Here is a 24,754-nt window from a genome sequence, read left to right as displayed (position 1 = left end):
CCACTGTGTAACATCCACCATTCTGTCCATGTTTGAACATCCACATTTTCTCAACTCTTCCATCTGTTGACTTTTGTGAAGTAAAAGATCTGAAACCTTTATCAAGCGGGTGAGATTCATCCGGCTGAACCAATTCACCTACTAGGCAACGCCTGAAAAGAATTTTCCAATTTTGTTTACTTCTTCTTTTACCAGGTAGTTAATTCATCAATGTTTTCAGTATTTCTAAATGCTTGCAGACTGGCTGAATTTTCTCCCTACGGTGTTGTTTACATTTAAATGCGATGGACGAGTTGAGGAAATGTGGATGTTCAAACATAGGCGGAATGGTGAAAGTTGCACAGTGTGTAAAGTGGCCACTTAAACCAGCCAATGACAGGTCATAAGCCCTGTAAATGCCTAGACTCCCATATTCCCTTATCAAAAATGTTTTTCCTCCTGTTGCAATTAATTAAAAATATTTCGTTTTTTTAATTAGAGATTCAACACATGCTGTATTTTTAACGAGTTAATTTGTTTCTTAGAATGAGTTCTAAATCCAAATTGTAGGTCATGTGAAGTTATGTAGTCATGTTTTGTATACTCTTTAAAAACAGACTCCCACAATCTGTTTCTATTACCATTGAAAACAAAAAAGCCATTGTTGAAATGGAGAGTGACCATTTAAAGGTAAAACAAAATAATAATTAGAGCATAACGGTTTGAAGATCTGATCTTTGCAGGTCTAATTTGGTAGCGCAAAATGAGTGATGAATTATTTAAAAACCGATCTGCAAAATTGATAAATTATTTTCGATACGAGTAGTTACTGACAGCAAAATAAATATAAACAACCAATGTCTTGAACAAGTAAAAAAATTTGCGTATCTGGGAAGCATGTTTTCAAGAGATGGAAGAGTAGAGAAAGATGTTGAAAGGAGAGTGAATGGGGGGAAAAAAATGAACAGCGCACTAAGCAAAGTATTTGCTAAAATAAATATGCCAATCGAAGCTAAACTGGCAGTGCACAACGGAGTTTTTGTCCCAACACTTATGTTTGGAAGTGTAAAATGGAACGGGCAGAGGAAGGATTGAGGAAGAATGTGTAAGAAATCAACGAATGACAGGGTTGGGAATTTTATTTATTTATTTATTTTGTGTAAATCTGAGCCAAGTATAATTGATAAGATTAAGGAAGGGTCTCTGGAATGGTTTGGTCATGTAGAACGAATGGACTACGAAAGAATGGTAAAACAAGTGAATATGGCAAAAATGAACGGTAACGTGAGACAAAGACGACAAAAGAAGACGTAGCACGACCAGACAAACCAAATTCTTAAGTCTGGTCATGTCAAAAGCAGACAGAACCGAAGGGCATGTATGACAAGATGAATGAATGTGGAAGAACATAGGAATATATGCCAGGATAGACGTGTGTGGGGGTCAATTTTCTCTGCCTACCCCTACGGGGAAATGACGTGATGGTAGTAGTAGTAGTAGTATTTTTGATAAATAATTTTATTTTATTTTAGCCAGGGCCCTGAATACAATAAAAAGTTTAAAGAGTTATTTTCAATTATATTGTCTAAAAGTTTAATCCAATTTTCGAAAATGTATACTTTTTCAAGTTTTTTAAAACGAGTTTGCTCTCTTTTCCACATCAACTCCTAAGTGGAGCATGTGGAGATCACCAGTTGCCTCCAGGAGACCCTACCGCCAGCCAGCACTCTCGTCTCCTCCCACGTCAATCCAGCGCTCCTCAGTTCCACCGTACAGAGTCGGCAGATCGTCATCGACGGCCTTCCAGGACGGCAGGTTTAAAGAAGAGGCAACTTGGATTTAGGTTCTCCCTTGGATTTAGGCATGCGCAGCACGTTTCCAAGCCAGGTCCACCGCCGCATCCTCAAGACGCTCGTTAAAGAAGACTGCTGCGTCCGTTCTCGGACTTCAATGTTAGTTATAAAATTACCACCTATCCCTAATATTCTCCTTAATCATTTACTCGCGAAACTCAGAAGTTTGGTGTTCTGAGCTTTGGTATGGTACCAAGATTCACACCTATATAGGAGTACTGGCATTATGCGAAAGTTGAATAATCGGCATTTCGTTTTGGCCGAGTATAGACTAGAGTTCCAGAAAAGGCGCATCATGTTAAAAGTTGCTCCAGCGATTCCTAGGTGGGTTTCGAGCTCTTTGTGCATGATTCCATCCTTATTTATGTGAACACCCAAATTTTTAAAGCTGTCAAAAAAACATGTTCAAATACAGGTAATCGATGAGAAAAATTAATTTTTAAAAACAAATATGTCTACTGATTTTTGTGTAGAATTTTTTTTTCTTTTATAGAAAGTTTAATAAATTAATTAAATTCCAATGTAATTCAACAGAGTTATTTTCATTTGTCAAAAAAAAGTAAAATCTAATTTCTGTAGAAAAAAATTGAAGCATCTTTGTCGCCTGGTTTTGTAAGTAACCTTTAATTCAACACGTTTCTTTTGAATATTTATACATCTCGATTTTTATTAAAGAAAACCCTTAACGTATTATGACATAAAGAACATTTTACAGAAGGAAATATAGTAATCTAGACACCCACAGGGATTATGATCTGTCATTGGCTGGTTTAAGTGGCCACTTTACACACTGTGTTCACCATTCATCATTCATTCAAAAATAACCGTAGTTATATAAGAATATAAAATATACAAAAATAGACCATACATCCAGTAAAAGTTTTTCACAAATAAAATGAGAGAACATGTAACACAGTAAAGAGAAAAATAATATATTATATAGGGCATGAGAAAAAAAAAAGAACTCGTAAGAAGGTTAAGGGATGAGAAAATAGAGTAGAGGAGTGGAGTAGTGGAGGAGGGGGATTTTCATAATATAGTTGACTAATTCAACATTTTGATATCATAATAAAATAAACATATTTAAAGTAACAAAAATTTATTACACACCAACAAATGTTTCATTTTACAGTGTTTCAAAAAGTTTTTTTTTTGATGTCACAAAATTTTGTACAAAATTTTGGGACAAAGTAAATTAGATTTGGAGCAGCTACGATAAATAAACGAGTTTTGAACATATTTTTTTATGGGATATGAACAATCGATAAAATTGTTTAAAATTTTGAAGAGGAAAGACAGATCAGAAATGCTTCTACGTTTAGTAAGGGAATTAAAACTATGAAAAGAAGAAGATTCTTCATACGAGTCAAAATATGTAAGAGATTTACGATCCAGAAGTCTAAGGAAGTTTTATATTTGAACATCCATATTCCTTCGATTCTTCCATCAGTTGACGTTTTGTGAAGTTAAAAAGCTAAAACCTTTATTGTTGCGGCTGAGATTTACATAATTAAATTATTTCACAGACATACCATAAAAGCTCTCCAGGAGGTTGAATCCAGTCCTTGTCTACAAAGATTTGGACAAACTCAAAATATTGTTTATAAATCCACCTGGTACTTGGCGTTACTTAATATGTGGGTGAAATAATTCAATCATACGAATCTCACACGCAAAAATGAAGGGTTTCAGCTCATTTACTTTACAAACATCAACAGACGGAAGAATATAGATGATCAAATATAGACAGAATGGTAAATGTTATATAGTGCGTATAGTGGCCACCTAAACCAGCCAAAGACAGGTCATTAAGCCTTGTGGATGCCTAGACTTCTACATTTCCTGCTCGAAAATGTTATTCGTCTCTTTTGTAATATGTCGGCGTTAACAGCTCCCAAGGGTATTGAATCCTGTCCTTGTTTACAAAGATTTGGACAAACTCAAAACATTGTTTTTAAATCACATCAATGTTTTTTTTGCATTATGCTAAATAAAATAAAATACTTAAAACAAATAATTTTACTAACACTCCAACAAATAGTATTTAGATTCATTAAAAATAAATATTTCTTTACAATAAATTATACATTATTTTAATACTTCATTGTGTTAATAAATAAATAATAAAGTAATTCTAATAGCTACATATTAATGAAACCCCGAGAAAAAACAGTTTTTAAAAATTAATTTTGAATTATGGAAAAGGAGAAAATATTTTTATAGCGAGATTATTTTTAAATATGTTTTAAACGTAAAAGCCTAGGCGCGAACCAATATTTAGCAAGTAGCCTAGACGCAAACCAATTATGTACTACCCGGATTAGAGCTTACGTTTCCGTCATTTTAATACTCTGAATGCATTTTTTGTCTTGTCAAATTGGTTATTAATTTCCCAAAATAAATTCACTGAAATAAAATAAATCATTATAATTTAACGAACAAGAGAATTTTAATCGAATATTTCAACGTTTCTTGTTTCGGGGAGATATTATTGTGTTATTAATTTTCTTAACACCTTTAATAAATAAATCGCAACATTTGTTATCTCTCAAAAGGCCATGCAAAAAAAAAACTCATACCCGCGGAAATGTTTCATCGTGTTATTTGAAGCAAATGGCAGAATTTTTCAAAATTCAGACATTCGATAAAGTATAAAAATATTCGTAATAGTTCCTTTTCTATAATTAAAAAAAATATGTAACATCATTTCGACATGTTGCGGCAAAATAAATTTAATATTAATACACCGGTCAGTTTATTTGCGTGCACTCATGGGGCGCTATTCTAAACCGCTCTCGCGGGACGTGAGAACGGTTTTTTTCGTGGATTTTGTATGTAAATACGCTAGATAATACGGCCACGAAAGCGTTTGGAATACCACCTCTGCATACTGTTTGACTGATTAAAATGATTTCTACTGTTGTTTTAGACTCTTTCACACAAACTCCGGCCACAAAACAGCGTCTCTATCTTCTTTGTTTTGGGTTCTATTTTCGTGGTCTTTTTTATACAGTAAAACGTATTTATACTGGTATTAGCATCACTCTCATATGTATTATTATTCTTCGCATAGTAAGAATAAATATTTTTTAAATGAAAGGTCTGTATATTTACAAAAATTTCTGAAAATTGGTTTACTGAACTTTTCATTATTTGGTAAAACAACTCCAAAATATTTTTTTATCATACATCTTTTCTCTATAATATTAGAAATTTGATAAAAATTAAAAAGTATTTTTTCTCAAGGGGTTGACAAATAAATTAAAATAAATATTTTTCGCTGACTAGAGTATTTCAAACGACCGGTTTTTGTGCGCCATATGCTACTTCTTGGGCCTGGGGTGAGCTATGGGCGGCGTACTCCACATGTCCTACATCACTATGGCTCTGCCATCCAGGGTAGGTTTGAGGGTAAACCTGGAAGAAAATAATGTGTTAATTTTATAAGTTATACACAGGTTAGTTGATAAACAAAGGTTTACGATTTACTTCAATTTAATTTGACAAATTTATTTATTATCATATTATTTACATAAAATTTAACAATTAAACAAAGTTACTATCTAACTAGTGTTATTTACCTTGTTCTAAGTAATTAAAAAAAAATATACAAAAAACAGTATTGAATGCATAGAACAAAAAAATCAAAGTAGTAGACACAGTGAAAAACATAATATTTATGCATTTTATTTATTTAAATCTTATATTTTATTTAAGAACAAGTACTTTAGCACACTTATTGCTTAAAGCAATATCTTTCATCCAGCCAAAAAACAGACTAGTCAAAAGAAGCGTCAGTCAGAAATTTATCCTAAAAAATATAACACTAGAAAAGATGAATAAACCAAATCAATTCAAATTAAAGCCGTTTTTATTGGGGAGATAAAGCTTCCATATATAAATTTAATAAAAGCGTTCTTCATCTCTGTTGTAATGTGTTAATATTTAAAAAAAATACATTATGTTTTACACTTGTTATACGGAATGTGGGATCAGGAAATGGGTGAGGATGAAGACAGGAATAGGAATAGGAATAAAAAAAGGAAAGGTTGTTTTTTTTTAAAATAAAATAATAGGTAGTTAGGGCTCTAAGGATATGTAGTAATGCTTAAGATGTTTCTTGAAAATACCCAGAGATATTAACTCTTCAAATACTGTGGTAAACAATCTCTTTGTGTGCGGTGATATAATATCGTGTTAGCGTCAGCGAAAAACTGTTTCACATTCCAATATACAGGACCAACGTGCCAATGGTTATGCCTATTGGAAGGGCTATCTCTATATTGAACAGTATAACTTTGGACATAGACATTTTTCACGACTCTTAGGGAGTTTTTCAAGATTCTCTTACTTTTTAAACATATTATTCTCTGGATATTATGTATATTTATGTGTTATTTTTATAAATAACTATTTTCACCTTATTATTTTTATTATTTCTATATGTATGAATTCAGATATTCCATTTTGTAATGTCAATATATATGAATAAATAAAATTGAAAATAAAATAATACACGTAACGTAAAAAAAAACATAATATCACCTTTACCATTTTCAACAATATTTTGAGTTTGTCCAAATTTTTGTAGACAAGGACTGGATTCAACTCCTTGGGGAGCTGCTTACATCAACACATTACAACAGAGATGAAGAACATTTAAGAGAAGGTAATATAGAAGTCTAGGCATCTACAGCGCTTATGACCTGTCAATGGCTGGTTTAAGTGGCCACTTTACACACTCACCCGCATAAATAAAGGTTTCAGCTCTTTAACTTCACAAACATCAACAGATGAAAGAATTGAAGGAATATAGATGTTCAAATATAGGCAGAATGGTGAATGTTACACAGTGTGTAAAGTGGCCACTTAAACCAGCCATTGACAGGTCATAAGCCCTGTAGATGCCTAGACTTCTATATTACCTTCTCTTAAATGTTCTTCATCTCTGTTGTAATGTGTTGATCTTTACCATTTTGATTGACTTTTTAAGTTTATTTTAAAATTTGAAGAAAAAACTGCCACGTTTTATGTATTCACACCCAATATTCCAAATTTGTTTATTTTTGTTTGGGTTTGTCAAAAACTTTATTGACAAAAATAATTCATCTTGAATGCGTCACGTATCACATTAAATTACCTCATGGTGGGGGATATTCATCATCTTCTTTATCAACATGAACCCACTGATGGCGATGGACAAGAAGGAAAGCAGCATGGCCTTCTTCGCCAGCATGACTATCCCGAGGAACACCAGACCCATGGTGGTTCCGAACTTGATCTTCAACCCAAGAAGAAACGGAAGCAGCATCTTGAACACCTTCTTCCTCCCGCGGGACTCTGACATGAAGTCAGCAGCAGCCTTTTTGATCGGTTCAGGAGCCGCGCTGATCAAATTCCTGGAATTGGTATAATAATTTTACCTTTATTTTGTTGCATACTTTTTTGGAAAAGTGAAAATTATCACTAGAATGAAAAAAAATAAACAAAAGTTTGATTAAATCACATAACTCAATTTCTACACGTGAGCATCTCTTATTTTTTATTTGTTTTTTTTTTTTAATATTTGACGGTGTTGGCTGGTAAGATGGGTTTGCCTTTTGGTATATTTCCCCATTTCTTTTTCTTCAATATATGCTGTTTTTACCTTTTGAAATAAAGTCATTTAAATACTTTGTTAAATTATGTTAATAATTACGTTAGGCTAAATGTAATATTAAATATTTATACCGGTTTCAAGACGTACCCGTCTCTTCGTCAGGGCACCAATTAAACCAACAAGCAAAACCAACTATACACCTTTACCATAGTTATTTTACAAAAGTATAAAACCAACACGACATGCACTTTATAGGTAGGTTATAAAAATATTTTTTGCTGTGGGAGAAATAATTAAAAATGAGAAATGACTGAGGGAAATTGTTATCATTATTTTATGTTTTGATTGCCAAACTTGAATTTAATTTGATTTGAAAAATTTATGTTTACATTTTTTTGTGCTTCTTTTATTATTTATTTCAATAATTCCATTTTTTTTACCTTTCATGCAAATTTTATAAATATTCGTTTAAAAATTTGCTGAAAATTAGATCGTATTATGCTAATTATTAATTATTTTATTTTTATGTAATCATGTGTGTTTTTTTGAAATAATACCACTGTTACAATATTTGAGTTTGTCCAAATGTTCGTAGACAAAATGGCAAAATAAAATAAAAATGGCATAGGCAAAATGGTGATTGTTTGTAAAGTGGCCACTTAAACCAGCCAATGACAGGTCATAAGCCCTGTAAATGCTTTGATATCCATATTCCCTTATTTAAGGTATTCTCCATCCCTGTTGTAATTTGTTAATACCACTGTTAATTTAATTTTATTAGTGGATAATTGTAATTAAATAATATTTAAAATCATTCTCTTTTAAAAATGTATAAATACTTTTTTGTAATTTTAATTTTACAAGTAACGATTATGTAAATGAATTTCGTGTAAAATTTGGTATTTTCCCAAGTACTTACTTATAATAAATAATATTTATATTGAAGCATTGGATGTAAAACCCAAAAAACCTAGACGTGGCCATCAACAGTTCTTTCGAGTAAAAGGCAACTTTTAAAAACATTTTGTCATATATTTGACAATAGTCGAGTGGTCGATAGGCATTGTCAAATTGTAATTTTCGAAAACCAATTCACAATTCGATTACAAAGACAATTTTGTGTATGTGACAAAAGAAAATGTTTTACTCAGATACCGCGACATTTATAATTTATATCAATAATATCACATCCGTTGGTCGATGTCGAGTGCTTCAGGGCAATATAATAAAATCAACAAGTTTTCATCATTTATGAAGTTAAAAAATGCTGTCACTTGTCAAGTTGCGTGATTCGCGGAGGAAATAGAATATTTGAACAATTAGGTGGAGGAAGTGAGTGACTTTTTTCATTTATTTATTATGATTGCCTCCCGAAGCCTTAACCACGCTATCTTACATTTAAATGCATTGAGTTTTCACGGTCCCTGAAATCAACGGCTGACGGTTAGCTGTTAGAAGTTTAAATCTTTACTACGGGACGTGTACACACTGAAATTGGCCGCATATACAAAGACCTGGTACTTAATCGCAGATATTTATCACGATGTTTATCGCGTCGATTACGATTACACACACTAATCCGTAAGAATTTTTGAATGCGTCGGTAATTACCAAAAAGTGCGGCCATTGTAATTGAGTTGCAGGAAATATTTTGTTAATACCGTGTATCAACCACCACCAGAAACTTATTCAATCCTGGACAAGGATTAAATACCTTCAGTAAGTCTTTTTGGGGACCATTTGTTGTATTCCACATAATTTGACAATCGCAAAAAAGCACGTGTCCAATGGTCGAAAAGAATGCTCAAAAAAATTGATCGCGGTGCTTCAAAACATGTTAATAACATCGTGACAGCTGACAAATCTTGTATATACATATTCGTTTAAGCCCGAAACAAAACAGCAGTTGATGGTATGGGTATTTCAAGATGAGCGATATCTAACAAAAGTTGTTCGCGAACAAAGCACTTCGAAACAAATGGTCGCCTACTTTTTCGGAGAAACTGGACATGTTGCAACCGTACCTTGGTGCAACGTTAAATGATCAATTTTAAATTGTACACAACCATTTGATTTCCAAAAAGCTTCGCGGAAATGAGAGAAACCAACCGCCGACGAAAGATCATTCTTCATCACGATAATGCGAGTTTTTATTCTTCGGCACAATCAATTGAGAACCGGTCTAAACATCGAAGAAATGACTGATTTGCCATATAGTCCTGATTTGGCACTCAAGACTTTTTTAGTCCCGAAAATTAACAATAAATTGCTAGGTCAACGTTTTTCGGTATCTGAAGAAGTGCTTGATGATTTCAAAATACATGTTTCATATGAACCCAAGTCTGAGTGGCAAAAGTGCTTCAAAAATTGGTTCAAACGGATTAAAATGTGTATTAATCATTGTGGAGAATACTTCGAAGAACGGTCAAGCTATTTTCGATACCCAATTTTTGTTTATTTTTTTACTTTTATCACGAAATATCAAAGGCAACCCTCGTAAACCCAGTGTAAAGTTTCGTCAAGGCATAGTGGTAGAGTTAGTATGGGAATACCATTATTTTTCTACCACTACAATAGGGCATCAAATATTATTGATAACGCGATTTATCACTAAGACATTTTTTTTACATTTTTTACTTTTTTTTTTTGCACCACAACAGGCCAGGAGGCCTAATTACAGTGGTGAATTAATCACAGAGCATCCAGGCTTGAGAAAAATCACATTTTGAATTTTTGTGCTCTCACCGGGAATCGAACCCGGAACCTTCCGTGCGTGAGTCAATCGTCTTGACCACTACACCACGGAGGCCGCCATAGACCTATAATACAATATATCTTTACTTCATTAATGAAGTGCACACTCACCAATAAGGAGCATTATTTTTTTTTTTAATATAACACTTTTGAATTTTAAAAGGCAGTGTATCAATTAACTATCTTCAATTTATAAAACCTAAATAAAACTATGTTGATTGACTTATATCTGTATTCTAAATAAGTATTTTTCAAACTTCTTCAAATTTTAAGATTATTTTAACATAACTTAATATGTATATAAAAAAATGTCTTCTTATTCTACACTGAAATATATGTGTGGATTATTTTGAATCCCCATATATTTTCTATTAATATGTAATATTTTTTTATATTTTTTTTCTTTCTCTTCTTAATTTATTTTTATTTTTTGCTCCATTTCTGTGTAAAATACATTTCAGTCTTTATAGTTAAAAATCACTTCTGTTCTTGTCAATTTTATATTCATATGTAAAGACGATATTTCTGATATTTTTCTTTTTTTCCTAAAAATCATTGCACTTTATAGGTAGGTTATAAAAATATTTTTTGCTGTGGGAGAAATAATTAAAAATGAGAAATGACTGAGGGAAATTGTTATCATTATTTTATGTTTTGATTGCCAAACTTGAATTTAATTTGATTTGAAAAATTTATGTTTACATTTTTTTGTGCTTCTTTTATTATTTATTTCAATAATTCCATTTTTTTTACCTTTCATGCAAATTTTATAAATATTCGTTTAAAAATTTGCTGAAAATTAGATCGTATTATGCTAATTATTAATTATTTTATTTTTATGTAATCATGTGTGTTTTTTTGAAATAATACCACTGTTACAATATTTGAGTTTGTCCAAATGTTCGTAGACAAAATGGCAAAATAAAATAAAAATGGCATAGGCAAAATGGTGATTGTTTGTAAAGTGGCCACTTAAACCAGCCAATGACAGGTCATAAGCCCTGTAAATGCTTTGATATCCATATTCCCTTATTTAAGGTATTCTCCATCCCTGTTGTAATTTGTTAATACCACTGTTAATTTAATTTTATTAGTGGATAATTGTAATTAAATAATATTTAAAATCATTCTCTTTTAAAAATGTATAAATACTTTTTTGTAATTTTAATTTTACAAGTAACGATTATGTAAATGAATTTCGTGTAAAATTTGGTATTTTCCCCAGTAATTATTTAAAATAAATAATATTTGAAACATTGGATGTAAAACCTTAAAAACCTAGACGTGGCCATCAACAGTTCTTTCGAGTAAAAGGCAACTTTTAAAAACATTTTGTCATATATTTGACAATAGTCGAGTGGTTGATAGGCATTGTCAAATTGTAATTTTTGAAAACCAATTCACAATTCGATTACAAAGACAAGTTTGTGTATGTGACAAAAGAAAATGTTTTACTCAGATACCGCGGCATTTATAATTAATATCAATAATATCACATCCGCTGGTCGATGTCGAGTGCTTCAGGGCAATATAATAAAATCAACAAGTTTTCATCATTTATGTAGTTAAAAAATGCTGTCACTTTTCAAGTTGCGTGATTCGTGGAGGAAATAGAATATTTTAACAATTAGGTGGAGGAAGTGAGTGACTTTTTTCTTTTATTTATTACGATTGCCTCCCGAAGCCTTAACCACGCTATCTTACGTTTAAATGCATTGAGTTTTCACGGTCCTTGGAATCAAAGGCTGACGGTTAGCTGCTAGAAGTTTAAATCTTTACTACAGGACGTGTACACACTGAAGTTGGCCGCATATACAAAGACCTGGCGCTTAATCGCAGATATTTATCACGATGTTTATCACGTCGATTAAAAGTCCTTCACCCACACTAATCCGTAAGAATTTTTTAATGCGTCTGTAATTTACAAAAAGTTCGGCCATTGTGATTGAGTTGCAGGAAATATTTTATTAATACCGTGTATCAACTACCACCAGAAACTAATTCAATCCTGGACAAGGATTAAATACCTTCAGTAAGTCTTTTTTCGGACCATTTGTTGTATTCCACATAATTTGACAATCGCAAAAAAGCCCGTGTCCAATGTTCGAAAGGAATGCTCAAAAAAATTGATCGCAGTGCTTCAAAACCTGTTTATAACATCGTGACAGCTGACAAATCTCGTATATATAAATTCGTTTAAGCCCGAAACAAAACAGCAGTTGACGGTATGGGTATTTCAAGATGAGCGATATCTAACAAAAGTTGTTCGCGAACAAGGCACTTCGAAACAAATGGTCGCCTACTTTTTCGGAAAAACTGGACATGTTGCAACCGTACCTTGGTGCAATGTTAAATGATCAATTTTAAATCGTATACGACCATTTGATTTCCAAAAAGCTTCGCGGAAATGAGAAAAACCAACCGCCGACGAAAGATCATTCTTCACCACGATAATGCGAGTTTTTATTCTTCGGCACAAACAATTGAGAACCGGTCTAAACATCGAAGAAATGACTGATTTGCCATATAGTCCTGATTTGGCACTCAAGATTTTTTTTTAGTCCTGAAAATTAAAAATAAATTGCTAGGTCAGCGTTTTTCGGTATCTGAAGAAGTGGTTGATGATTTCAAAATACATGTGTCATAGGAACCTAAGTCTGAGTGGCAAAAGTGCTTCAAAAATTGGTGTAAACGGATTTAAATGTGTATTAATCATTGTAGAGAATACTTCAAAGAACGGTCAAGCTATTTTCGATACCCAATTTTTGTTTATTTTTTTACTTTTATCACGAAATATCAAAGGCAACCCTCGTAAACCCAGTGTACAGTTTCGTCAAGGAATAGTGGTAGAGTTAGTATGGGAATACCATTATTTTTCTACCACTACAATAAGGCATCAAATATTATTGATAACGCGATTTACCACTAAGACATAAACCTACAATACAATATATCTTTAATTCATCAATGAAGTGCACACTCACCAATAAGGAGAATTAAAAAAAAATTGCAAACGAATACGAAAATGACGTAGATATATTTAATATAACACTTTTGAATTTTAAAAGGCAGTGTATCAATTTACTATCTTCAATTTATAATACCTAAATAAAACTATGTTGATTGACTTATATCTGTATTCTAAATAAATATTTTTCCAACTTCTTCATATTTTAATATTATTTTAATATAACTTAATATGTATTTAAAAAAATGTCTTCCTATTCTACACTGAAATATATGTGTGGATTATTTTGAATCCCCATATATTTTCTACTAATAAGTAATGATTTTTTTTTTCTCTCTTCTCAATTCATTTTTATTTTTTGCTCCATTTTTGTGTTTTTTTTTTTTTTTTTATTTTATTTATTGGGGATATCAACAGTTATACATGTAATAAAAATATAACATATACAGAGAATAAAACCAAAAAATGTAAAATACATTTCTGTCTTTATATTTAAAAATGCACTTCTGTTCTTGTCAATTTTATACTCATATGTAAATACGATATTTCTGATATTTTTCTTTTTCTCCTAAAAATCATTTATATTTTTTTTGCTTCTTCTATGTAAAAAACATTTCTGTCTTTATTTGTATTTATGTATGCAAAAACACGTTAAAGCCTAAAAGGCGTTTAAATAAAAAAAAAATGTAGCCATAAAAATGAGTGTAATTTTGAATGAAAACATATATAAAATAAAATAAATAAATAAAATATACCGACCGGTTTCAGAACATAACTGTTCACGAAAATTAATTACGTAATTATATTATTGTGCCTAGAAAATCACAAAGTTATCGCATCAAATATTCATTTTTTATTAAAAAAAAGAGTTTTTTTTGAATAGGTGCATAATATTATTGTACAGAAAATAACAACAACCATTACGCCGTTTTCCTGTGGGGGTAGGGAAAGAGAAACACCATATCACAATGTCTTTGCATACAAACCTCTAATACATGTACCTTAACTTATTAATCATACCGGGACGTTTGATTGATCTGCCGTTATTATAAATTAACTTTAATCAATAATGATTAATGGTGCGGATTAATCAACCCGCCCCAGGCACCTAAAACATATCCAAAGTACGAATTATTGCGAATTGCCCTAGTTCGGAATAAACAGAAGATAAGAACACGTAGGTATTACGAAGTAATTAATGGCCAGCATTATATTGTTATAGTAGGGCCAATTTAATAGGTCGCATTTGACATTTGTCGGTTTTAGCTTCATAGTGACTGACCTGATTAAAAACATTGATTAAAGTTAATGAATCGATTCGGACTTCAAACATGTGTAATTGAATTAAGTTACTTCAAACTTCAAACATATAAAATTGAATTAAGTTACTATGAAAAAGTACTTATAGGTACTGTAATTTTATTTTTAAAACCATAAGTCGAATCCCTGTCCCATTATTACTTTCTATCTTAAATTTATTTATTTATTAACGGACATTGTCCATGTATACAATTTATAAGGTTTAAATATTACAATAAAATAATAGTTTAAAACATTTAAAGAAAAAAGAAAGAATCATTGACAAACATAAGGGACATCGAGACAAGATCTGGACTATTTATTTAGTGCTCGTTTAAATCGTTGTAAACTTAAACCAAAAAAGTCCAGATCCTGTCTTGAGTTAACAATACGACAAAGGCGGGTCATTGGAGAATTTAGGCCATAGTTTGTTCTATGCTGATCGATGAACAGTACTTCATTGTTTCTCAATCTACGAGTCGGAATATTGAATTTTACTTGTCCCAGTAATGATGGAGCATCGATTATACCATTTAGTATGCCGAACATATATATGGAGTCAATATTAGTTCTACGTTTTTGTAGACTAGAAATATTTAACATTGACTCTATTTCAGCATAAGAATAATTATCTCTCTCTAGTCCAAGCATCCACGCTATTTTTCGAAGCAAGCGATGTTGGACTGATTCAATGTGATTTATGCGATTGACATATAATGGAGACCAGACCACTGAGGCATATTCAAGAAGAGGGCGAACAGTTGAGCAATAAAGAGTTTTGATTGTACGGACATTAGTAAAATTAGAGGATATTCTGTTAATGAAGCCAAGTAATTTCAGTGATTTATTTACTGTATTATCTATATGCTCGTTGTATGTCAGTTTATAGTCAAAAACAACTCCTTAATCTCTGATGGACTTGACTACATCAATTTTTGAGTTTTCTAATAGGTACTCGAAGGAAATTGGTTGTTTTGTTCTATGAAATGACATTATTTTGCATTTTTTAATATTTAGTTCTAATTTATTGACTTTACACCATCGGTTAAAAGAGTTAATGTCTGATTGAAGAAGAAAGCAGTCTTGTAAAGTTAAGGAACAAAATAAGATAAGTACATAATTTAACAAAATTATCAACATTCAATTTTTCTGGGTAACATCCATAGTGTTTAAAGAGAAATAGGGTTCACTGATGCAACATTGTAACGACGTTTAGAACAGAAAAAGTTTATTATGTTTAGAATGGTATATTAGTGAAAGTAAATCGTAAAATTACCTTCTTTTGTCGTTATTACAATAAATATGTAATCGCAATTGAAAAAAGTTAAGCAATTGTGCAGTTCTAAATTCGAAAAAATAAATAATATTTTATTACCGCCCTTAAAAGGTTATGTTGTTGAATTTTGATGAAGTGTCAAATGTGACCTATTAAACTGGCCCTACTATAGATGAACAAATTTATGTACAATCACAGTGTGTGTCTCTTTGAATCTCTTTAATCGAGTTTACCATTATTATTAAACATGTTAGGTTATCTAAAATGAAAACCAATTTCAAGGGAAGTTAACAAATTTGTATTTTATCTGGAATAGAACACTGCTGCGAGACTTATGCATATCCTGATGTTTTAGAAAATGAATGTTAAAGTCATAATTTTTATTTTTTGAAGTCTTTAGGCTCTTGGCCTCATAGAGTGAGGGATACGTTCCTTTTTTTTTGAAATATGTATCTTTATATGAATGGGCAAACAAAAGAAGTGTTGGAAGGCCACAGAAAAGATGGATTGACAACATTGCCTCTATTGCCGGTAAAACGTGGATGATGAAAGCGGGTGATGGGAAGGAATGGAGACGTTTGGAAGAGGCCTTTATCCAGCAGTGGAGAGAACACGGCTAAAGAAGAAGAAAAAGAAGATGAATTAATAAATATAAACAGCCAATGACAGGTCATAAGCCCTGTAAATGCCTAGACTTCCATATTGCCTTCTCAGAAATGTTTGTTGAAACAAATCTAGATCGTGAATTATTTCGTTTGAAAAGCACAGTTTAAGAACAAGCATTTAATATTAACGTGTCAAGTAATGAGGAACTTCAGTCCTACGGGAAATTGAAAATAAAAAAAAATTCTTATGCTCTGTAAAAATTGGAGCATGAAATTTTAAGGAGTTCGAAGTTTCTTGAAAATGTACGAAAAAAATAATAAAAAATATTTTAATAAAAACGCACTACTTCGAACGCGCTACTGGTTCATATAAACCAACCAATAATATGAGAGCTATGAAGGATATCCGGTTTGCTGACCGTAAACCGACCAATCGGAAGAACTGACAGAGAAGAACCTGTGACGTCACACGTGGAGTTATTTTAGAAATAAAAAACTTTAAAAAATCATAGCGCTAATACTACGATCCATAAAAATAAAACCATTTTTTTTGGCTCAGTTTAATAGTCTATTAACAACAAAAAAAGACACTGAAATTTTTCATTGTGAAGCCGTTTGCATGGTAAACAAGCTCATTAATCAGTTCAGAACCAAACTTATCGTAGACAGTTTTACTACTTGTTCGCCTGAGAAATCATATCATCGCATCATCCCTGCTCGCACCGTTGTTCCTCCAATTCCCAAGTCAGTACCAGGATACCAAGTTTGTAATCCCATATATTTTTGATTAGAGAGTTGAGTTACGTTTCATAGGTAGTTTTGATTATATCTATCACGTAAACGCATTTACCTACTGCCCCGTTTAGCTATGAGAAATTTCCTCTTAACCTGTGTGAAATTTAAATTAATCGGTGTCCACGAGATAACCGGTAATTACAATAACAGTACATTCATACTTTAACAAGATTACAAGTGCATATTGATTATACGCTTGCCTGAGCTATAGTCAAGAGACTTCTAAGAAGAAAAGATCGTGTACATGTAACATGCTTTTATAATATATTGCTTAAGACGTATTTTCAAAGTCACGTTAATACTCAAAAGACTGTGCTACAATTTTTTTTTAAATCCAGTGATGTAATCTCGTGTTACCTCAAGTAAAAGACAGAATTTTTTGAAGTTCAGACATAAAAAAAAAAAAAAAAACAGAGACATGTAGCCAAATTATTCCTTTTTCCATAATTTATAAAAAATAAAGTATAAATTGGGCATGTTATAGCAAAATAAAAAGAAACTAAAATACTCCGCTCATATAACTAGCATGCACTTCCTTTAACTGCCAATTACCAACTAATAGAAAAAATGTCTTTTGAATTTGTCTTCTTTCTCACAAACACCGGCCGTAGAATTAAAACTAAAAAAAATTAACTTAAACATGCAATCATAATAATTTTATTTTTAATATTTTTTTTCTGCGAATTTCTCCTATTCTTTTTTTTATATTTTAACCTTTAGCAAAAAATGACGATACCTATTTTTTAAATACAGAGTTTTTTGTACTGATTCAATTTATTAATTTTATAATATTCTACTTATACTTCAAATTCCAAGTACGTACTCTCTCTCTCATTTGATTTTATTTTTATTTTAATAAACAGGTAAGTACGGTTTTCTAAAAATATTCATCAATATAATTTGTATGATACTTCATCATAGACTCGTAAAATAATACGTATACACAAAAGTAAAAATTAAAAAAAAATGTCATAACATGTTTTTTCTGACGTTAAAAAATTTATTTAAGAAATACATACACATGAATTATTAAAAATGGTTTCATGAACAGGAGTTTCAATTTTTCGAAAACATTTTTTTGGCAGTATTAAACGCCAAGAAGATTGAACGACTGCTAAGATGAATTACGGCACAGATCATTCAGTTCTTTACATACTTAAAAATATTTACCATGTACGAGTAAGTAACAAAGATAAACAACATGTTTTATTTAGGTATTGGATGAAGTTTTATTTTTAAATTGTTCTAAACCAAAACAGTTATGGCAAATTATATGATTGAAATCTGAATCTCCAAGCGTGAAGTCATAGATGAGAGCATTTTGCGAATTAGCATATTTTTCTAAGAACTCATAACGGTTAATTGTTATGGTAGGTAAAATAAATTTTAATTATTTTTTAGCAATGTTTTCTTTATATCGACTGCAATTCTAATGAAAGTGTAATTGTTTATAATAATCTTTTTATTTGCACCCAACAGTGCATATAGTATTTCATTGGTACTTGCAATAACATAGCGAGATAAGTAATTTTTTTTTAAAAGTTGATTTGAATTCGACGTATTATTTGTTTGCTTGGTAATAAAAAAAATGGTGTTACGCTTCAGATGCAATTCTCATTTTTTGTTGTTGTTGTTAGGTATGTCTGTTTTATTCCCGGTTTTCCAAAAAACAATTTTGTGGATTATGCATTTACATAATTCAAGAAAATGGTTGAAATTTTCTTAGAAATGAAATGAGATTACTTGAATTATCTGATCGTAGAGTTAAGGCTGATTTATTATTATTATTTAAAATAATGAAATCGATAATTGACAGCCCTGCTCTGCTTGAACTTATTCAAATTCGAATACCTGGTAGGTGCACTAGAAGTAAGGAATTATTTTTTTGCAATAATTCACGGACCAACTTCGAAATGCACTCTCCCATACCCAGTACCCAGGATACATAGGTATGGAAATGAATTAGAACAAATATTCGATATTTCATATACAAATTCTGTTCATGAATTAAAATGAATTCTCACTCGTTATTTATTAGAAAAATAATGGATTTATTTTAAAATATAATTTTAATTATACTTTGTTTCCTGGAATACTTGATTTTTTATTTGTTTATTTAACATGTTAGACATAATTTAAATTGTACACTGGTGGATTTATTGCCAAATGGCAACTTCTTCCAACCAACTGATGATGATGGTTTCACTGAATATAGTTATAATTTAGTTAATTTAATTCAATTAAAGTTGCTTTATTTTAATTGTTTATTTTATTGTTAAAAAAACTTATATTTTTTATTTATTTATTTATTAATGAAATCATACAGTCTTAATATAAAACAAGGTACAAAAGAACAATTAAAAAAAGTAAGACCAATTATAGATTCCACACTAATGAATACAGGAGGAGAGGGGAAAAATAATTTCATTCTAAAAAAGTAAAAATAAAAACATTACATAAAAAGTTCATAAAAAGGAGAAGACATTGTACAGCTCCTCTACTTTCCTCCTTCTCTCTCTGCTTCCATGAACATTTAAATTTAATTGTAAAAAATCATAACCAACAATAAATTATTCGATGCAGGTAGTAGATGTAAGTAAGTATAAATTAAGAGTTATAATCAAATGTTCAAAATTAAAATGAAATTAAAATTGAGTTTAAAGTGTAAATTAAAAGTTAAAATTAAGAATTAAAATTCAAAAGTTAAAATTGAAAGATAAAATTAAAAATCAAATTAAAAGTTAAAAGTCAAGCAGGAGATAAATTTAAAATGTTTTTAACTGATCCGATAAAAATATGGTATTTACAATGTAGTATGTCGATTTCACTAAAACTGTCATTATAGGTAATCTATATTCTTCGTAGAGTGCTATTTTTTAAATAATTAGTCATTGAGTTCGGAATGTCGAAAAGTACAGATTGACGAGTTCTACGGACGGGGACTCGATATGAAATGCCTCTTACAATTTCTGGGCTATCAATTACGTTATTAACAATTTTGTACAGAAAGCTCATATCCAACATGGTACGCCGAGTTGCGAGATTTTGAACCTTGTGAAAATTAGCTGGCTCAGTCCTACTTGAGAATGAAACATTATTTTTGAAATTTTCAAATACTTATGTTGTTTTATTATTGAAATTATTATTATCTAGTTATTCTCAACTTTACTGAGTTGTATTTATACTTAGAACATAAGATTTTCTCACGGTTATCTTCACTTAATTTTTTAGTTTTAATTATTCTTTTATTTCATACAATGTAATAGGTGTTTATTGTGCACTGCTGTGATTATTTCTGTAAATTATTATTTTTGGTAAAACGTTCTTTTAACCGTTAATGTACAAATAAAAACATAAATATGCTGCATTTGATAAAGCAATAAAGCCTATACAATGCTCGGTGCGTTTAAGGTGATAATGAAAACTGTAATATATTTAAAATATGAATATGTTTATTATAAATATTTAAAGAATTAACTTTGTGGTCAAACATTTTACTAAATATTATTGAATATTTGTTTATAACCACTTACTACATACCCATCTCTTCGTTAGGACACCAATGAAACCAACACGCAAAACTAACTAACCACACACCTTCAATAATAAAAATAAAAATAGTTTTTTATAATTCACGTGTTTATGAATTAATAAGCAATTATTGTCCTTCAGTTTACGTTGGAAAAACATGAAGAAATTTTGATATTCGTGTTGAATAACATAATATGAGGTGTTTTCACAATAACAATTTCTCCAAATTCGCAAATCACCGAATCAATGTTAATCTATTAAAAATACGGGATTTAAAATCTTACATACAAATAATAATATTATTTTATAACATAGAAATATTTCACATTAGGAAAGGTTTAAAAAAGAATGTTCCTTTGATCAATAATCAAACAACCTTTCAATATAGCCCGTTATACGATGTTCTATTGTAATAATGATCCTTAACCTACTCAAGCCCCTCCCTTCACCCCCTTCCCCTTTTTTTCAACTATTTCTCAAACAACATAAAATATTTTTATAATATGATCAGTGCATGTTTGTCCTAATCAGTGCATGTGCTTAATAAAATGCATGTCGTGTTGGTTAAATATTTTTGTGCAACAACTATGATGAAAGTGCAAAGTGGGTTTTGCATGTTGGTTTAACTGATGTCCTGACGAATAGATGGATACGTCTCGAAACAGGTAGATATAGAAAAATCATTTTCCTTCTCTAAAAAGTTTCCCAATCTCTGTTGTAATTTGATAATCTTAATGACTCCCTAAGAGGTGAAATCCAGTATTTTGTCTACAAACATTTGGACACACTCAAAATATATTGATTTATAAGGTGACATTACCGTGATATTTTATTGTTTTTGGAATGGCACTTGAATCATAAAAATGACCTCACGTTTCCTATAGTTGAAGTTCAAATGCAGTGCAAAAAATGTAAAATTATGTTAATCGTAATATAACCTTTATATATTATGTTAAATTAAATCAAATATACCTGGCCAAGGAAGCAACATTCCACTGAATATTTCTTTTCTCGAAGAAGGTCCTGGCTTCCTCGACTACGAAGGACTCCAGAACCTCGGCTTTTTCTGCTACTGAAGCTGTGGAAGACAGTTGCTCTTCTATGATATCTTCTGCCCCAGAGAAACTCCTGGAAGAGTCTGCAAGATCGTTCTTTACCAGCTCTGCGCCGCCAAAGACTTGGATTGATGGTTTGTCCAGGAACTGACGAGCCGTTCGGAACAACTGAAATTGATTTAATTTCCAGTAAATATATATGTACATTTAAAGACAGATACTGTTTTTCTTTTTATAAACCTTGGCGATTTGGAATGCTTTCTAGCAAACAATTAAGATTAATATAAAATCAATTACAAATTAACATTTTAAATCTAAAGTAAACAAAGAAAAAAATAAATGAATACATGCATATTAACAAATACATTATAGCAAAAAAAAACACTTCCCAACTTTGCAATGTCTACCGGTTTCGAGATGTAGGTACTTGTCTCATCATGAGGACACCAATTTAGCTAACATTAAAACCCCACTACACACCTTTACCATAGTTGTTGCATACAACTATAAAACCAACGTGCTGATACTATACATGATTTTAGTAGCTAACCCTAACGAAATTTGTATGTTAGTTTTATTGTTATCCTGACGAAGGGATGGGAACATTTCGATACCGGTAGACATAGAAAAGTCCGTAGGTGTTTGCAAACAAATTTTGTAACCTCTGATAAAATTTTGGACTACTAAGTCAATGCTTTAGTATTAATAATATTGCAAAACAGATTAATATTTTTTTCGAAGTAAATAAAGAAACGTTGGAACCTATGGACAAAATTGATTTAAAAAATAAACAAAATCACTTAAAAGATACAAAATAAAAATATGCACGAACTCAATTAAAACAATATTTTAAGTTTGTTCAAATATTTATAAGGACTGGATATTATTTCCAGGAGTCATTAAGATTTAGATATTACACGTAGATTAAGAAGATTTTTCAGAAGATTTACATGGCTTTTAATTATTATGGACATTAATGCATAGAATTCTAAAAATACTTATCATTATTTTGATTAACTAATTTTTTTTTGTGGAAAAAATTTAGTAATGGAAGTTTCTCGAAAATGTGTGAAAAAATATATTTTTTAAACGAACTGCTTTGAACGACATCACTAGTGTCATTCCAAAATCAACCAATGAGTGTTGTGATAGATTTCCGGTTACCGAGGTGCCAACTCACCAATCAGGACAGCAGGCCGAAGATAACTTGTGAAGTTACAGGCAGAGTAATTTCAAAATCATAAAAGTTCATAGATGACGCTAATAATATTCATAATTATTATTTTTTTATTTAGCTTAGTTTGTCAATTTTTTACCAAATTAAAAAATATTTTTAAAAAACGGAATTTTCTCATTCACAAAGGAATAAAATCAAAGTTTTTAAAGTTTCTGTTTTTTGTTATTTTCGAAGTTTGATCGTAAAAAATATTAAATTTTCCCTTATTAGTAAATAAAGTTGATAGTACATATCGGGAAAGGGGTGGGCGCTTTCATTGATATTTCATTCATTTTATAACAGTGTTTTGTTTTTGATATTGTTTTTGTTTAAATATATTGTTTATTTGTTAAGGTGTAACGAAATGTTTACATTTTATTTGTACAAGTATATAAATAAAAACTTAACATTACATTGAAGTCCTTCTTAGAACAGGTCCTCGCGGGTAAGGATGAAATAATATTAGAATATTTAAAAAAATCAAAATATTTAAGGTATCTTATTTTGTCGGGCTCGTAGTGTAATGGTCAGCACGTTTGCCAACCATGCCAGAGGTCTCGGGTTCGATTCCCGACATGGTTGAAATGAAATATTTATTTAAAAAATATTTTTTTTTTCTCTTAGAAACACTGCTCTTACAGCCCATGTGACGAGTGAAATGTTATGTTATTTTACCGACTTTTATAAGTGACACAAATACATTATATCTCCTCATACCAGTATTTTGCTGACTGGCAATATTTTGTACAAGTAAAACAGGTAATGTAATGTAATATGTCAAGTAAAACGATGTATTTTGTCATAACATATGTGTTTATGTTTTTCCTTTTTTAAAAAAAATGTTATTACTATTTTATTTTATTTTTACATCTGAGCATGTTTTTCATTCTTTATTTCCATTCTTAATTCTTAATTACTCTTACAAATTTTCTTCATTTTTAATATTATTTCCATTTGTAAATACTCACTACAAACTACAAACCTTAAAATATATTTTTTTCACTTAAATTTAAATTTTTAAACAACTTTCATTTATGTTTTCTTTTTCCTTCCCATTTTTATACTTTCATAATAAACATTAGATTTAATTGCTTTTTAATATGGAAACTTCACTGGTCCATTAGAATTAGGTCCAATTGTGTAAAATATTAAACTTTGTAACTGTACTGTATGTTTCCTGAATAAAAGAAAAAAAATAAAAATAAAAAAAAAATAAAGAAATAAACCTATTTTTCTTTTTTAGGGTTGATTTACACTAGAATATGTCATAGTCCCCGGACTGGTACCTGAAGCGTAAGACTGATCACCTTATTTTCATATTACATAAATGATCAAGATAGATTTTTTTTCAATTGTCAATTAAAACTACCACTTACTTGAATTTGTAGACACGATATCGAATCCTTTTGTAAACACTCATCAATCGAACCGTCATTTGATCGGTCATTATCGATTAACCCTGAAACACCAAAACCTCCTATTGAGCAACTCAACAGTACAACTATCAAATTTACTGGCGCAGACATTTTGATTTTGATTTAAAAAATATACGTATATGTTCTACGGTGCTACAAATATGTGTGACATATAATTGATATAACGATGAGTTTATAAGCCATGCGGTGGATTAAACGCCATCTAACTGAGTGAGTGAGCGAACCATTAACTATTAAACGGTGTATGGGATGCAGTTATGCAGTTTTAGCGTGCAATCTAATAGTGCAGCAATGGAGATAATAATAAATTTCCTCACGCTACGAATAAAATCAAATCTAACACAGCCACCGTGGTCAAAATATCGGACTTTGATTTTCAAAACATCGT

General features: G+C 30.7%; 1 protein-coding gene across 2 annotated transcripts; it reads right to left on the bottom strand.

The window, feature by feature from the left end:
• Nucleotides 1–2,428: 2,428 nt before the first annotated feature.
• On the bottom strand, nt 2,429–24,601 carry Osi6 (DUF1676 domain-containing protein Osi6). 2 transcript variants are annotated; one of them, XM_088224245.1, is made up of 4 exons: nt 24,307–24,601; nt 21,632–21,882; nt 6,973–7,231; nt 2,429–5,249 (listed from the first exon to the last, which is right to left on the bottom strand). In XM_088224245.1, the coding sequence occupies exons 1-4, from the start codon at nt 24,454–24,456 to the stop codon at nt 5,127–5,129; spliced, it is 783 nt and encodes a 260-aa protein (XP_088080371.1). In that variant the 5' UTR covers nt 24,457–24,601; the 3' UTR covers nt 2,429–5,126. The 2 variants fall into 2 exon arrangements, with proteins under 2 accessions (XP_088080371.1, XP_088080372.1); XM_088224246.1 differs by having other exon boundaries at nt 3,837–5,249; nt 21,632–21,975; nt 24,217–24,515.
• Between the last annotated feature and the right edge of the window lie 153 nt (nt 24,602–24,754).

Source organism: Micrasema longulum, unplaced genomic scaffold, assembly GCF_059751315.1.
Source record: "Micrasema longulum isolate JH-2025_06_02 unplaced genomic scaffold, ASM5975131v1 h1tg000274l, whole genome shotgun sequence".
In the NCBI taxonomy this organism is placed as follows: domain Eukaryota; kingdom Metazoa; phylum Arthropoda; class Insecta; order Trichoptera; family Brachycentridae; genus Micrasema; species Micrasema longulum.
Note: the sequence above shows the minus strand (reverse complement) of the source record. Positions and strands in the feature narration are given on the sequence as shown.

Excerpts from the sequence above, each read along its gene's own strand:
- Osi6 (XM_088224245.1), bottom strand. The coding sequence starts at position 24,456 with ATGTCTGCGCCAGTAAATTTGATAGTTGTACTGTTGAGTTGCTCAATA. Across the intron at positions 21,883-24,306 it reads TATCGTGTCTACAAATTCAA|TTGTTCCGAACGGCTCGTCA; the intron begins GTAAGTGGTAGT and ends AATCAATTTCAG. Across the intron at positions 5,250-6,972 it reads TGAATATCCCCCACCATGAG|GTTTACCCTCAAACCTACCC; the intron begins GTAATTTAATGT and ends ATTTTCTTCCAG.